At 43.4% G+C, this 16,868-nt stretch overlaps 1 protein-coding gene across 5 annotated transcripts in view; it reads left to right on the top strand.

The window, feature by feature from the left end:
* The window catches only part of daam2 (dishevelled associated activator of morphogenesis 2), a 93,219-nt gene that overhangs the window by 27,705 nt on the left and 48,646 nt on the right, over positions 1 to 16,868 (top strand). For 3 of the 5 annotated variants that reach the window (XM_038728641.1, XM_038728642.1, XM_038728643.1), the window contains exons 2-3: positions 6,195 to 6,480; positions 14,767 to 14,856. In XM_038728641.1, coding sequence (XP_038584569.1) covers positions 6,313 to 6,480; positions 14,767 to 14,856 — 258 coding nt within the window. In that variant the 5' untranslated portion in view covers positions 6,195 to 6,312. Of the gene's footprint in view, positions 1 to 6,194; positions 6,481 to 14,766; positions 14,857 to 16,868 lie in introns of those variants that run through there. The other 2 variants (XM_038728644.1, XM_038728645.1) reach the window with 1 other exon arrangement.

Genomic DNA, 16,868 nt, shown 5'->3' with positions numbered 1-16,868 from the left:
GAGGGGAATGTGCAGAATAAAGAATGTAAGGAGAGACGATAGGTGAATGACTCTGCGTTTTTTGATTTGTTTCTGATTTTGTATTTAGTACGAAAAGCATTGCATTATGTGACATGTGTCGGGGAGAGAATTGACATGACGCAGGCACAGATGTTTGAGAGACGGATCTCTGCATAGATATACACCTCTTCTGCCTCTTCGTCGCTTGCACACACAATCGCACACCAGAAGCAGCAGTCTGTCTCTCCTCACGGCCCCCCCCTTCCTCCTCCTCCTCCTCCACTGACCTACTTCCCGGCGCTGGGGATGAAGCGATGAGGTAGTGGGCTGAATGAGAAGTGGCAGCAGTATCTCTCTTTATCCCCTCCACCCCCTCCTCACCTCCTTCATCTCTTGGTCTCTCTCTCGCTCTGCTCGGCTGCTCCCCAGCCTCTTCAAACTCTGAGCAGCCAGCAGGCTCCCCTCTCTGCTTCAGGGCTCTTGGTGTGTGAGTATGCAAATAGTGCATGTGTGTATAAATCTTGAGTGGGTGTGTCTGAATTTTGAAACGTGTGAACATGTGACTGCATGGCTTTACACCTATAATGTTTTTTCTTTTTTTTTTGGATATACAATTTATGCTGTGCACACACGATGCGGTGTGTTTGTTGCATGCAAGCAGAAATACTTGTCTGTCATTACAAGTGGTTAGCAATGACAAATCTACCTCTTCCATTTTGACACACACAGATGGCATTAATTAGCACTAGCCTATAGAGAACCACAGGCTGTCACTCTTTCAGTGATAGCATCCTTTTCCTGTGACTTATAACGCGACCATACATACATCTGTTTCCCAGTGATGAGCAGGGAAAAGTGAACGTGTGTGTGTGTGTGTGTGTGTGTGTGTGTGTGTGTGTGCGTACAGTTTTCCATGTCATGAGCACCCAATGTGTGGCAACTCACTGACATGAAAAAGTAAAATAAAAATAGAGAGGGACTGACGGAGAGAAAAGAGCAAGTTTGAAAATGGTAGAGCACTGCAAAAGTGGCAGAAAAAGAAACACAAATAAAGAAACAGTTTAAAATTTAGAGACATTTGCCTGTTTTAATTTTTTCAGTGAGTGAGATTCAAGAAGAGGATCGATAAAACCCAGAGCTAAAGTCCTGCCAGAGAGATGTGGTTAGCCTATCCTAATCTAAAGATCGAAAACAGGGGGAAATTGCTTGCTTGGTTCTGTCTAAAATTTAAAAAAAATATACCTACAAACCTCCTTAAGCTGTCTTATTTATACAATGTAGCTTGTTTCTTTAACCTGTAATGATGAAGTTCTCTGTAGCATTTTCAGCTGTAGTGTTGTCAGATACAGTTGGTGTGCAAAGGTTTGGGTGGTGTTCTCTGTACATGCATGATTGCACTAAACCAGTTACTCTAGATCAAGTTATTATTTTCACATCATTAAATGTATTATTTACAGATTAAACAAACCAGATACATGTTGATCAGTGAGTGTTAAGAGTTGTTGGTTGGTACATATATCCACTTTAGACAGAGGCTGGCACTTAGCCTAGATGAGCCTAAAGACTAGATGCAGGGGCAAACGATGATAGGGCTCCAGCTTTGTATCTCTCTCTTGGAAAGTAAAGCAAAATACATTTCTTAATATACGTAAAACTGTCTCTCAAGTAAGCGTAAGCATAGAGAATGAAGGAAAAGAAGCGTAGAAAATGGGGACTTCAGCTGGTGGGAGATTCGAGAAGTGGCAAGGAAAAATGACAGATGCTACTGTCAGAGGGGGGTTGATGGAGGGAAATGTCACTCCATTCACCCTGAAAAGGAGGAATAATGGGAGATGACAGTGAATCGGGGGGATGAAAAGCTGGGAGATGAGCAGAGCTCTCAGGACACATATGGCAGTGGACATGGTCAATTTGAATTGTGTTTGCGTGGTGACTCTACCATACAGAGAATGCACGGTCTTCAGTGTTATTGCTTCCTTATATTTCCTGTATCTCTGTATATAGACTCTATGTGTCTATTTGGATTCCATGGCCTACTTTCCCTGGGCATGGGCTGGAAGGCGGCCAGCAGAACTGGTGTTGAGTGAGGACTGGCCGCGCGTGGGGCTCTGTGGGAGAGTGAAGATAGAAACACACAGACACTGGACAGGAGGTTTAGGTTGTGTTTTTTTTGCTGAATGGCTTTAAAACCCCTGTAGAGCGGCCTCTTTTCCATTAGGCTCCGCCAGCTGTCCACAGAAACAATAACCAACTCGCCACCATAAAGATTTGGCACCGGCTCATATGTCTTCTTATAGTAATGAAAATGATGAAAAGCAGTCCCTGTTAATAGTTCGAGGCAGAGCCTTTTTAATTGTGAATGTATGGAAAAAATTCTCCATGATCTTGTGTTGTACCGTTTCCTTTTTTCCACTGACTCAACACAATTAACATTTAGCCTTGCCTGTACAGTACAGCCATACAATTTTCGTCCACATACCATGCTTAGCCACACCTGGTGTGATACAAGTAAATGTAGTGTCTGTGCAACATGTTGCACACAATACCCCATGCACACTTCACAGTTGTCTTAAATTATTAGCACTGTGCCTCTGTTGAGGGGGAGGGGGTCTGGATACTGGTTAAGGTTAAGGGAGAGTTTATATTGAATGTTCAGACAGTGACTTATCTGCAATTTCAAGATTTCTGGCACAGACTTTGGTGGGCAAGGCATATTTACCTTGGAAAGGTCGGCAACTCGGATCCACAGGGGTTACAGCCAAGCACTAGTGAGCTACACTATGTTGCCAAATGTTTTAGGACACCCCTCTGAATCATTCAATTCAGGTGTTCCAATCACTTCCATGACCACAGGTGTATAAAATCAAGCACCTAGGCATGCAGACTGCTTCTACAAACATTTTTGAAAGAATGGGTCGCTCTCAGGAGCTCAGTGAATTCAAGCGTGGTACTGTGATAGGTTGCCGCACAGAAGTCGGCAACTTTCTGCAGAGTCAATAGCTACAGACCTCCAAATGTTGTGTTGCCTTCAGATTAGCTCAAGAACAGTGGAACAGTGTGTAGACAGCTTCATGGAATGGGTTTCCATGGCCGAGCAGCTGCATCCAAGCCTTACATCACCAAGTGCAATGCAAAGTGTCGGATTCAGTGGTGTAAAGCACGCCGCACTGGACACTAGAGCAGTGGAGACGTGTTCTCTGGAGTGATGAATCACGCTTCTCTGTTTGGCAATCCGATGCACAAGTCTGGGTTTGGTGGTTGCCAGGAGAACAGTACTTGCCTGGCTGCATTGTGCCAAGTGTAAAGTTTGGTGGAGGGTGGTGTGTGGTTGTTTTCAGGGGTTGGGCTCGGCCCCTTAGTTCCAGTGAAAGGAACTGTTAATGCTTCAGCATACCAAGACATTTTGAACAATTTCATGCTCTCAACTTTGTGGAAATAGTTTGGGAATGGCCCCTTGCTGTTCCAACATGACTGCGCACCAGTACACAAAGCAAGGTCCATAAAGACATGAATGAGTTTGGTGTGGAGAACTTGACTGGCCTGCACAGAGTCCAGAGTCCTGACTCCACACGATAGAACACCTCTGGGACGAATTAGAGCGGAGACTGCGAGCCAGGCCTTCTCGTCCAACATCTGTACCTGACCTCATAAATGTGCTTCTAGAAGAATGGTCAAAAATTTCTATGAACACACTGCCTTGTGGACAGCCTTCCCAGAAGAGTTGAAGTTATAGCTAAAAAGGGTGGCAAGACTCCATATTAAACCCAGATTAAGAAGGGGATGTCATTAACCTTCATGTACATGTAAAGGCAGGCGATCTAAAACTTTTGGCAATATAGTGTATACGACATAATGATGCGAAACAATCCCAATAGGAAGGACGAAATTCTAAAGAACAACAATCTAAGAATGTAGTAGGACCTCACAACACTAAAGGCAAGCTTCCTGGAGAATTTTTTTTTCACGAAAATCGAGTCAAAAATAATCAAATGCAAGCTTGTTTGGTACAAAATAAACTGAAATTCTTAAGGGCCTTAAAGGATGGGGTCACATATTTTTAGGTCTGTCTGACAAAAACACTCACATGCTGTTCATTGAAACCATTTTGTTGGTCACTGAATGTGTCCCTTGTGTCCATACTGGCCACCCTAACATGATTCCAATGTGAGAGACGGTGAAAAAAATTTACAATCCTGTCCAGCCAGAGCTAACGTGAGACTTTTCAGCTGGCTGAGTTAGCAAAATGCATACACAAATACGAAAGGGGGGGGGGGGGGGGGTGCATTCGGGGATTGTCACCTCGGCTTTCATAACACACATGCTGGTGCAGTATCAAATGTACCTCACACACAGGCACACATGTACAAGATGCCACACACGCTATAATTGACATTCAGCACACTGATGCAATGACTATGAAAGTCCCCATATTTTGAAGGTGAATGTAGAGAATCGTTTAAGATACAGTACTTCAGAAAATAAGCCGATTGTTGCACAGGCGTCTGCATATTCAACAAGCCAAAGTTTTTTTTTTTTTAACCTCCAGTCCATCTGTAGCTGTGCACAGCTCTGCTTTTTCTGCCTTGAGAGGGATGGCAGGTTCAAGGAGGCGGAAAAAGCAAATGAGCAAACGACGAAAGGGCAAAATGGAAATGTGGTGTTTTCTCTTTTCATTTTCCCCCCTTTAAGCTGCTGTCGAGGGCCCAGCGCATTCATAAAGAATTTATCATCAGGCTATTTTTAGATGCAGCAATGAGAACTCCTAGTCCGAACAAACGTGTGAGAGGGTGATGGGGGAGAGTTGTGCTCAGTCGAGATGTAGTAGATTGTGGCTTCTTGTGGAAACTCAAGTCATAAACTTTCACTGCTGTATTAAACAGACGGGTGCAAAGCTCTAGCCATTACTTAATACTTATTTGGTTATGTACAAAATCTCAATAAAAGCATAATATTTGGGAGTGGAATTGAAGAATTAGCTTTTTGAAATTTCATTTTCTTGTCTTGGTTCTGTGTTTCTTTTTAATTGTATTTCATATAAATGGTTCCAGTATTGATTTCTTGGTCAAATATTTCTAGAGAATTTGCATGTCTGTGGTATTTGCGTAACAGGCTTGAGGTCCTTTCGTTCACAAATGCAGTAAACTGTTGCATAAAGAGGAGCTTTGGCAACTGTGTGAGCCGCTGTGGGTGTCGGCTCTCATTGTGTAAGTAAGTATGTGGTTGATAAGGACATAATATGGTATAAAGAGTGTATTATTCATACAGTGAAGACCACCCATATCCTTTTTCATTCCATTGAGGAAATCCTCCAGGGTGTCTCGGCCTATTCAGTCCTCTGCTCCTGCTGTAGTGTGTGTCGTTCACTACTGTCCATACACACAGTGTACACTCCATTGAAGGAGTGAGGGCAGTGCTGGGACAACTATCAGTGCAAGTCTGCACAAACGAGACACACATACACACACACACACACTGCACAGGCACCATTGTACCTTACGGACAAGAGGTTTCTTTGTTGAGGCATAAGAGCAAGCAACGTCAAGACGAGGATATGATGGTGTCCACTCACAGCTTCTATGCCCTCTGGCCATGCAGCAGGAGTATCTCCACCTTGGCACAGGTTCATAGGACAAAGTGAAGGGAAACAAGACTATTTGGAAGGAGAAGAGAAAAGTCTTAGACTTGCTACTGCTCCTTGGTGTCATCTGTGGAAGTAGGCTGCTGAACCATTTCGCGGGATGGCTTCTTAATCAGTCTGTAATCAGCAGCGCCGTAGTGGAGTCTTGCTTGGATTTTCTCACGATGGAGTTAATACATTTCTTGAAGTGGATTTGTTTTCGTTTGTTTAGCTATTCTGGCTGTTGCTTTTCATGCATCTTCCTGTATGTACTCCAAACAGACTGCTGGAAACAAAGTGCTTCATTTCCTGTGCACTGCAAATTTCTTTCCAAGTAAACATTGACCAGATACTCTACACACTACTGTGTGTAGACCAGCATAAAGCCTTTTTCAACTGAGTATACGCAAATTTGAGGTGTTTTATATTTTAATTGTAAATAAACGAAATGATTTACTGTACATGGAAACATGACATTAATTTATTGAATGCCATTGAAATGACAATGGAGAAATCAAACAGTTCAGCTTGCATTGTCTGTGTCTCTTTAACCCTTTCCCTCTTCTCTGTCTTCTAGATCATGCCCCCTAGATAGCAGCCTCATCCTCCTCTCCACTCCCCCTCCCTGCCCCTGGCCCCTTCCTCTACCTTCCTGGTCCAGCACCATCACTGCCACCTGTGTCACCACAGCCACCATGCCCCCCAGGAAGAGGACGCGGCCGGGCTTGGGTTTCCTGTGCTGCTTCGGCAGCAGCGAGCCCCCGGAGATCAACCTCAAGGACAGCGTGCCCCTGCAGCTGCTGGAGTTCAGCGCCCCCATGCCGCCCGCTGAGGAGCTGCATGCACGTTTCTCCGAACTGGTGGTGAGTAAAGAAAAGTAAAAAGTAAAGTCTTAATAGTTGTGGAGGCTAGCTGAATGATTTCTTAGAATGTCATACAAAGCAAATGCCATACCCTAATGAATCTAACCAGTTAGGCTTAGACTCATTCCTTAGTTTTAAGACTGGATTAGATTTAGATTTTTAATGTGTCCGATGTTGCAATTGATAGCCTAACTTTGCAGCAAATACACTTAGACAGTGGCGCTATCTGATTTAATGTAAAGAAACAGTTTTTCAACTTTCTGTTTTTGGATTCCCTATTTAATATCAAAATAACAAATCATACACATTTTTGGATGCTGCACTAGAACCGATTTTCTGAAATTGGTCACCAGACAGAAGCAGGTTTATGTAGAAGCTCATCCTTACACGCAGCCCACCCTTGCGTGACAGTTCCCGTCTCGTGCACAGATCACACTTGTTGGCAGAGGTTGTTGGTCTGTGTCTGTGCCAGACTGGCGAGGCTGCGTTGGCATGTACCCATGGTGTGGGGAGGGATCAGGGCACAGCTGTCAGAATGGAGAAGTCTTCTGTGTGTTTCAGATGCCATGCAAGCTGGTTCTGGCTTTGCAGGAAGAACAGGGCTTTGCTGTTTCTTTCTCTTTTTTTGCTCAGTTCCTGTCTTGTGGTTGGTCTTGGGTCCTGTCTCCATCTCAGCGCTTATGTCATCCTCTTTCATCTTCAGATTTCCTTCTTCGTCTGTCTCCCCCTCTCAACAGTGTGCTCAGCAGCATGACTACAGGACAGCTTCTGGCGCTGTTAAGTCTTCGTCTTGGGGAATGCTAACCTTAACCTCCTGCAGGATATATCATTCCTCCAACTGTCAAAATCCATTCAGGAGATTAAGTGAAATTCCATTTGTGATAGGAATTATTCACTGTTATCAAGGCAGATGTTTTCCCAGTGGTGATCCTTTCCCCATTTTCCAGATTATTTACCTGATTTGACCCTAAATTTGCTTTCTAGGCTCCTTTTTTTTTTTTTCATAATCACTGGCAATGCACAAGCCATTAAATCTCAGTAGCTGAAGTACATTTATTGGCTTTATTAGAGAAAATTAAAAGTTAGAATTGTAACAATCAGTGTTTTCTAGACTGGAATGAACTAATGCCCTCTTAGCTGTGTAATCAGCAGACCAACAGGTTTTGACTCACCTGATGCCCTGCGTGGCCTGAACATATGCACACATGAATCAGGGTTTTAACATGGAGAAAGGTTTTAGAAAAGGGAACATAGACATGCATTGTTGGGATAAAATAAAAATATGCCTGTCATATGGGAGCACTTAGCCAATTTGCGGTTGAGAGGACTGACCCACAGCTTATTTTGGGGTAAATATCTGAATTAGCACTGAAGCTGACACAGAGCTGAAGAAGAAACCGAGCAGACCGATCCATCCCCGACTTTAAAACCTCTTGACTTTCGGCCCAGGAGAGAAAGAGGATTTTGCGTTTTCTCATTGGATCTCAGCCCTTCCAGATGTTGTGAACAGACTATTTTTGACATGGTTGTTAGACAGATGCATCTGATGGTGACGTTTGCAAGCTTAGATGTTTTATCCATGGGGTAACGTTTGTGTTAGGCTCTTGTCTTTACTGCAGAATTCCAGCATTGAATGTAGCAAAGGTTAAAGTAAGTGATAATAGCTTTTTTTGTTGTGTGCTACAGCATACATGTCTGCTCTGTAAATCACTTGTCCTTTTGAGGAAAAAATTGGAAACCAAAAGGGAGCAATTTATATTTTATAATTTTTGTTTCATGATGGTGCCCCCTGATTTTTCATTAGTTTGACAGAATGCCTTTCCTCTGTCTGTGAAGATTATTTCGATACAGCCCATAAAGCCCTGCATAATGCAGTAACGTCAGCATTCTGCAGGCAGAAGGTAACACTGAGCCGGACAGCAGCTTGCTACATAACACGAGCCAGTGTCTTTGAACAACAACCCAAATTAGCTAGAGTGCATCACTAGAATATTTGAAAAAGAAAAATGATGCGGTTAGTTGATCGCTCAGAGTGTGACATTTTGATTCATGTTTGCTTTGATTATGACCAATGCTCAAACTGCTTCTACATAACGATGGTCATCTGGCTAAGCAATTGGTCCCCCACATCTGTTTTACTGATCTGTTTACCGCCACGCTGACACATTTGACCAGTTGTCCAAAAATCTGTACAACCAGACGTTGAGCGGTCACTCCGTCTGGACTCAATGACTGTAACGCTGACATGGAGAGCCGGTGTAGTGAGGCGAGGAGCTTGTGCTACGGGGGAGGAAATAAAGAAAAATGGAGAATAACATAACGTAGTGTATTTCCATGGCAACGGGAGATGGGATTATTGTTATGAAAGCCCTTACCCTGAGGAGGAGAGTGAGACTCAATGGAGCCTCTGGAGTGGGAGCGACAGATCTGGGCCAAGCGGAGGAGTAAACCACCGCCACGTGTCTTCACGTCCATAATGGGGTCTTCCACTGTGTCTAGAGACTCACAGTGCACACTCAGCCCACGCTGTCAATACAAGAAAAGACTTTAGCGGACTTCTCAGAAATATTGTATGAAAAACAGCTGACAAGAAAATCCTTTAAAATATAGCATCCTCCTGTTTAGCTCCATGGTTGTTGCTTGGGATATTAAATGGAATACTAATATATGTGTTACTATGGTGATAAACTGCGTACCTCTCATCACATATATTTTGTCCATTGTCATGACACAAAGATACACCAGCAAGTTCATCTCAGAACCACACTTTTCACTCAATACTACAGTCTAAATATTAGAAGAGTTCTCAAATGTATAACCTTTAAGAAACCTCTACTAACTTCACTGCTACTTCATGAAAAACACAGGAGTATAGAATAACTTATGCACCCAACAAGGTTTCTTATTGTCCTTTGGGTGTAGCTTATAAAACTGGTATTGCAGCATAAGCATGTGTGCCATCCATTGTTGGATCCCTTGTGTAAACGCTTACTTTCCTCTGCCAAATGCGCAATAACTCATCCCAGAGAAAGTCTGAAGAATAAACCTGCTTCCAAGTCTGCCATAAACCCATATGAAAGCCTCCTATGCCAGTAACGACCTTGACAAACCCATGCAAATGAACCTGGAAGCAATCGCCACTGATTTGGACACAATGAACAAAGACCACATCAGAGGAGCTAATGGATCGCATCAATTAAACTACACATTTGCAGCTGGCTGCAGAATTTCCTGATAGCAAATGTGCCGCACTTCTGGGTTCTGTTTTTTGGATCTGGGCGCATTTTAAACATTTTCTTTCCACCAGTGTTTCAAGGCTCGCACGCATAGTTGATATATAGGCCATGTGTGAAGTCTGGCAGTGCTTCAAGAACAATGACAGCTTTATTGTTGTTTATCAAAGCAATTCCCTGCTAATAACATTTTGTCATCAAATGTGAAATGACTCATATTTAGGTAATTGAGAATGGGTCCTGCTCAGTCATTTGTGTACTTGGGTACATTTCTCACTCATGGCACTTTGGTAAACCAAAATGCGATTTTAGTTTCTTCAAAAAGAAACCAAAGTGTGAGGTTCTTTGGAGACAACAAGGCTGCCATTTACAAGGTTCAGCTGATGGCAATGAACACATTTCGTTTGCCGTGCAAAGGTTGGCATATGGTTACAACGTGTCAACACATTTGCAAGCCTGAACCCATCTACACAGTGCCACTAAAACACTACAGACTAAAACATTTTAAAAAGAGAAAAGTAAACCTAGAAGAAGACACAATGCAACAGATTTGGAGGCACTCAGGGTAGAGAATCTGCTGTGGAATATAATTACATGCAATGGGCTCACTTTTAGATTGTTGCCAAGTGTGACTCAGCATCCATTTGGTATTATTCTTTTTGCATACAGGTTGCAAATTAATGCTCTAATTAGGAAGACCCTGTCTTTCATCCATCTGCAATGAGTCGTGTTGAAAGAGAGAGGATGTAATGTACAGTATTTATAGCCAAATTGGCGGAGCTGAATCAGGTCTACTAGGGCTAGGCCAACATCTGGCAAGTACAGTACTGGCAGACATGAGATTAGTGTGTGTTCTCTCTGGCTTTCTCTCTGCCCTCTTTTTGTATCTGCTTTGTCTGTCTGTCTCTTTCCCTTTGTGGGAGCCACATTCTTTATTTCTCTGTCTCGTAATTTGGGACAGTTTTAATCCCACCACTCTGGGCAGTGATCCAGCTGTCCAGTATGAGGCGCTGCATCTGTGCGCCTCAACCTTTAATGTTGTCCATTCATATCACTCCCAATTACTGTTTTTAGCAGCACGTAAATTTTGTTCTCAAAGCAGCAATGGGAAAATTAGCCTTCCTTATTATTTGTTTCCAGGAGAACAGGACTCTTTAAAACATAAGTCATCCCGTAATGTTCCCTCCAGTGTGACTTTCAAGCCGGACGCGAATCAAAAATGCGTTGCATAACAAGAGGGAATGGAAATGTTCTACTCCCTCTGAGCCATTGGGAGTGAGTTTCCTCCACAGTGTACGCCCTGGGATGCACCATCTTTCCTTTGTGTTTCCCTTCCTCCATCATTTGCATTTGTCTCACTGGCTTCCCATTTCTAATGCTCTCTTCCTACCTCTGTTGTAAAGCCAGCTAGTGTCCAGAGTCAACTTTATCATGGAAGTGGTCATGAGGTGTTTGGACGAGGGGAGAGGCAGTAGGCTAGCAATGACTGACTGACTCATCAAAGAGAAAATACTATGACTCATCTGAATGCTGCAAAGTGGTGTGAGCCGTGTGGGAGTGATGTGGTGATTTGGAAAGGGACAAGTATTTAGATCCATTCTCACTATATCTACTAAGAAATTGGTCTTTGACCTTTTCTTGGTTGTGGTAAGTGATTCAGAGCCAGTCATTGTGCGAAGAACTCCAGGACTGGTTGTAAGTCGAGGCCTGGTGTGACACACACACTCACTGAATCTAGTTTAGGTCAATAATGGCAGCTACAGCTTCCTGTGGGTCCCCTGGAGGCCTCATATGACTTCCGGCCATCTTTCCCGTCTTTCCTCTGGCTTCCTGTCTCGCCCAGATACTGCTGCCGGATATATACTCTGTGTGTGTGTCTCAGCGCTTCACCAGACAGACCCTCTCAGGGTTTACTGTACAACTTCACATGAGGTAAAGACATTCATATCCACTCATGTCACTTCATAGACGCACAAGCATGTGAAAGGATGTCATTCTCAGACCACACACATTTCCTATTTAGGTGGAGCCTCATTCTCAATCAGTTGTCGCAGAGTCACACCCACTCCCACTCCTATGCCAGTCACTCACACCTTCTCACTCACTGACCCGGCTTGTTTTCGCTTCTATCTTTATCTGAAATGCACACACTAATGTGCACACTTTTCACTTCTCCATACTTTGTTCCCTGTACCTCCTGCAGGTCATCTCCATGCACTTTTTTTTTTTCTCCCCGCACTGCTCTGACTTGACTCCTGTTATGGCATACACATAAATATACACATATATTTAAGCCATGATTGGGGCAAATGTATGAAGTTATCTTCCTTAGCATAATCCCTGTGGGGTGTTACAGTACATCATGTTAACTATCCTCACTTTCACATTCTACAAATTATTCCTACTCTAAAATGTTGGCATCTAGAGATGATAGAGTTCAACATTTTGAGAACTACATGTATTTTCTTTGCTCCCAAATGTGAGATGATAAGATTAATATCTACCTCACGTTTTGCGCTTCAAATACAGAACTGGTGTCAGCAACGCCTTTATAGTCCAGTTTAGGAGTATAATTGGCTGTTTGGCGCCAGTAAACACAGCCAAGGGGCAAGTTTGCACGAGTAAGCGAGGGTGAAAATGTTGCTTCACCTTTTGTCTAAACACTCTCACTTCACTAATTACCATTTTGTATCTAATTTGTTTAGCTGCTAAACAGTTGCCTCTAGTTTTTATACTAAGCTAGGCTAATGTTAAACATGTACTTACTCCAGCTCTGTACTGTATGCACAGACAGATAAGATTGACATTGAGCTTTTCATCTTGTTAAGTACTTACTGAATACAATTGATTGTGGCTACACCTTTTATCATATTATGTAAATGTAGTAATATCTATTTGAGCTCCACATAAAAAATGATTTTGCAGGCTAGACTTAACATTCAATCACTGAATGATGACATAAAATCAAATTCCTTCGAAATGTGTTGAATTGAGAAAATGTGTTTGAGAAAAGTTGTTTCAATTTGCTGTCTAAGCTCTATCTCTCTCCACCATACCTTCTGTATTACCTCGGCACATTTGAGAAGCCCACCAGTCTTGAGAAACAGGAAATTGAATGACCGGGTATGTCAGTCAGTCTGAAGCGGACATGACAGACAAATCTCACATTTGCAACACCCTTTTTTAATTTGTAACATTATTCGATCGGCAGTTCTGGAGGAAATCTGAAAGAGGTTCAGAGGCCTTAGGTATGTATTTTTCCCTCTCTCTAGCAGCAGGTGTAACAATATTAGCTTTGGTTTACCGGTATGTGAAATCCCAACTGGAGCATGCTGGCGAAGGAGGACGGGGGCACATCAAGAAAGGGTTTCATACAGCAAGTGGAAAGTGGTTCGGTCTTGTTTTGGAAGACTGAGAGAGGGACTGGGTGTTTTTTGGGTGTTGCCATGGTCATGAGAGGCCATGTGGTGCAGATATTGGAGGTGCAAGATTTTAAGGCGTGGAGGTTGAAGAAAACGGTGGGTTATTGCATAACTGGAAAGTGAGAAGTCCTCTGGCTGGCATGCTATGAACCTTCCTCCATCCACCCATTGTCCTAATCCTAGATTTAATCTCTCTTTTCTCTGATACAAATGCAGACTGCCATCACTTCTACCTGACAATAATTAAACATCCAGTCCAGAGTAGCGGCAGGGAGATGGCGAGCAAGAGGGAGCAGGGAGCTGAGCTGCTGGGCTCCGATCCAGTGGTCTCATTCTCACTGATTTCCCCACTAGCTCCCGGTATCAGCTTCTCCAAACAGCAGCAGCTTGGACAGCAGGGCTTTGACCCAGCAACCAGGCAACAGGCTGAGACAAGCTGGCTTCAGTTTCTAAGCCTGGGGATGTGGAGTAAGGATCGTGGTCCAACCCAGTGTCTATATTGCCTGCTACAATTAATGCATGCTCTGGGTGTGAGTCACAATTAATCATTGAAATCACACACTGCTGAGATGTAAAACGCTTTGACCAAAGACTCTAAAGCTTCTTTGTGTCTTCTATCTGTATGAGACCCCCTTTAAGTTCACACCCTGCAGGGTTTTTTTTTTTTTGCCAAAGCCACAATAATGCTGCTGCTGGTTATCCCAATGAAAGGACTGGGTGAGAGATGATGTCATTCTTCATAGTGTCAGATACTTGGAATGTGGACCACCTTGGCCCACCCCGTCCAGCTGAATGGATGAAAACAAACTGTGAATCTGCTGGCCGGCTTTAAGGGGCCCCACCTCTGGCACCGGTGGCCATCTTCACTCTGGGGGGCCCGGGAGGCCCGGCACTTCTGGCTGACGTCATGGTAGCAAAACCATTATGAGATTAGTTTGAGCTTGAGCACAAAGCCCTCGCGCATATAGCATCTCGTCCTCTCATCCATTTCCAGAACCACATAGCCCCTTGCTCTTTTTGCCCTCCTGTTTTTCTATTAATGCATCTCTCTTCCTGTCTCCTTCCTCCATCTCTCCTGTTCTCCCCTCAACCCTGATTTATCCATCTCTCCAAGACTTTGCTTTTCCTCTCTGGCACACGGAGACTCGTTTCCTGGTCTCATATGCATTTCAAAAGGTGCAGGAGGCTCCTCGTACTAAGTCGAAGAATTGAGCAGAGCGGCAGGGTGAATATTAAAACACTCCTCTGTAGTCTGAGGAGACCAGTTCTCAAGTCAGACGGGGGGAAGGCTGGGCAATCCAGTGCCGCTGTGTAAACTTGACTCACCCAGTGATCTGCAGTCACTGCTAAAATATTTTACTCTGTATTGTTATAGGGATAGCAAAACAATAGGGATTGTATCCTGAGGGATGCAGTGATTATGTTCATGTTTCTCCCAGTCATTACTTTGTATGGCGCTTGAATAGTACTGTATATTTGTCATGTTTTTTTTTTCTTAATGATTGTTTTTCTACAATTTATGACATTGCATAAGGAAATCTTATAATCTTTTATCAAGTTCAATTGAATGGTTAGTGCAATGGTTCAAAATGGATACTGTGTGGATAAAACCGCCTTTCTTGTTGTTGCAGGATGAACTGGACCTTACGGATAAGAACAGGGAGGCCATGTTTGCTCTTCCCAATGAGAAGAAATGGCAAATCTACTGCAGCAAAAAGAAGGTGAGTGGGTCTCTGGCTTACTTTACTGTATTTATCAGCTCCAGGCACTCTGTTGACCGGCTGCCTGAACCCACACAGAGCTAAACCAAGGGCAGCTTTTTACCAGAACCCATTTTGAGTCAACTCAGCCACACACTTAACCCCTTTCCCCGCTTCTCCTTTCTGCACTGACATGAACATATCCACATATTACGCTAGCTACATATTGCATGATAATTTACAGGTAATATTGTACATTAACATACAGTACACACATGTAAACAACACAGAGTACACAAATGCACCTCCAGTCCCTGTATCAAGACCCTCAATCTCCAAATCTCCCTCCCCACGTTGGAGCAAGCAATTTCCTCGTGCTGCTTAAGAATAGTCAACAAACCATGGAAGCACTAGAACATTCTGGTTAGCCCTCTCTTTCACCCCTTTCCCCTCGCCAAAACATCTCTCGTTCTCTTCATACCCTTCAGCTTGTCTCTCCACAACAACTCTGGTCTCAGTTTGTGGTCAAATATCCACCAGGAAATGACATTGTGCTTGGACAGAAAAGGGGAATTCAGCCCCCCTCCCTCACTCGGTATCAAATTGAATAAATAGTCATAAACCCTCCCCAGCGTCTCTTTGCTAATTTGTTTTTTGGCTGAGGGTTTTGTGCTGGAAGCAGGACGCGGATTGGACCCCTCCTTTCTCTTTCCAAGGCATGTAGGCTCAGCTTAGCCGATGTGATAGGCTCTGACAACCTTTTTAAAAAGGAGTCAACACACACCGCTCCGTCTGTATGTGTGTGTGCACCTGCATGTGTAAAAGTTTGTACTTGTATTGAGTTACTAGGAAAAAGAAGAGCAGTGGAATTGTGGTGTGTTTAGAGGGATGTCAAGGCGAGGATGGAAGCTGGAGGACCACACCGGTTTACAATGAGATGCAATACTGGTAAAAAATAATACAAAAGGAAGGATATAATCTTTCTTCTAATACATTATGATAACCAAAGGATGTGCAGTTTGCTATGTCCTTTGAATACAATGTGTAGTATCAAAGGGAGTCGAGTTTTTGGCAGAACGTGCATTTACATATGTGAACCCACATAAAAGTCCCAGGTTCAATAATACTCCAATATCAGTTTTTGAATGTCTCACTGAAACAACCACAGACGTTTATGAAGACTCTTTGTACTGTAGTAGAAGGTAGTGGAAACAAAATTTTGGCAGCATCCTGGGTGAATTGGAACCAAAATGGTTTGAAGTGCGCGCAAAGCCGGGTTCAGAGTAAGGATGTATTAGCTTGTCGTTCCTCCCCCCATCTCTCCCAGTCAGAAATCATTTCCTCTGCGAGGCTAAAGTGGAAAAAAAACAGCCGTGTGTCCAGGCCAGGAAACAGAGAGCAAAACTGGGGTAACAGTGCACAGCGGAAAGGCGGAGGAAAATCCAAACAAGTCCCTCATTCATGGATAGAGGCGGCGTAATGGAGATTGAGGGGAAAAAACAACTGCCGTACAATATCGGATGATAAACTGCATGTCTGCTTGAATATACAGTCAGGAAGGCATGAACAACCATATATGAAGGAAAATGCGCACTCGCAGGTTATTCAGACATAATCCACTCACATGCAACACACAGTAGTGCTCTGTGTTCCTGAGAATTACGGCATGACAGTGATTTGAATGGAGAGCAGAGGCTAGCAGAATTTCCCTCAGCCGTTCCTGTCAGCAACAAACACTGGTTCCCTTGTTTCCTCCAGCCAAGCGATGGCTCCAGTTGTTGTGGTTAGATAACACTTGGAGGGAGCCACTGAGGGCATGACAAAGGGACAAACTAACTTTGTTCACCTGCAAAACAAACTGACAAAACAAACACATTTACCGCCAATCCCTCAAGCTTTGCCATTCCATTTCTTTGTTGTCCAGTAAAAAAACATATATTCCAAATCTACGTTTTCACATAAACTGAGGAACTGTTTATTTGTGGATTGAGAAAATTCTCCTGTTTTTTTAGGCTTATAAAACCACTTAAACC

This window comes from Micropterus salmoides, unplaced genomic scaffold, assembly GCF_014851395.1.
Source record: "Micropterus salmoides isolate LMB-PRFRI ecotype aquatic unplaced genomic scaffold, ASM1485139v1 Ms_hic_scaffold_19, whole genome shotgun sequence".
Lineage (NCBI taxonomy): Eukaryota > Metazoa > Chordata > Actinopteri > Centrarchiformes > Centrarchidae > Micropterus > Micropterus salmoides.
Note: the sequence above shows the minus strand (reverse complement) of the source record. Positions and strands in the feature narration are given on the sequence as shown.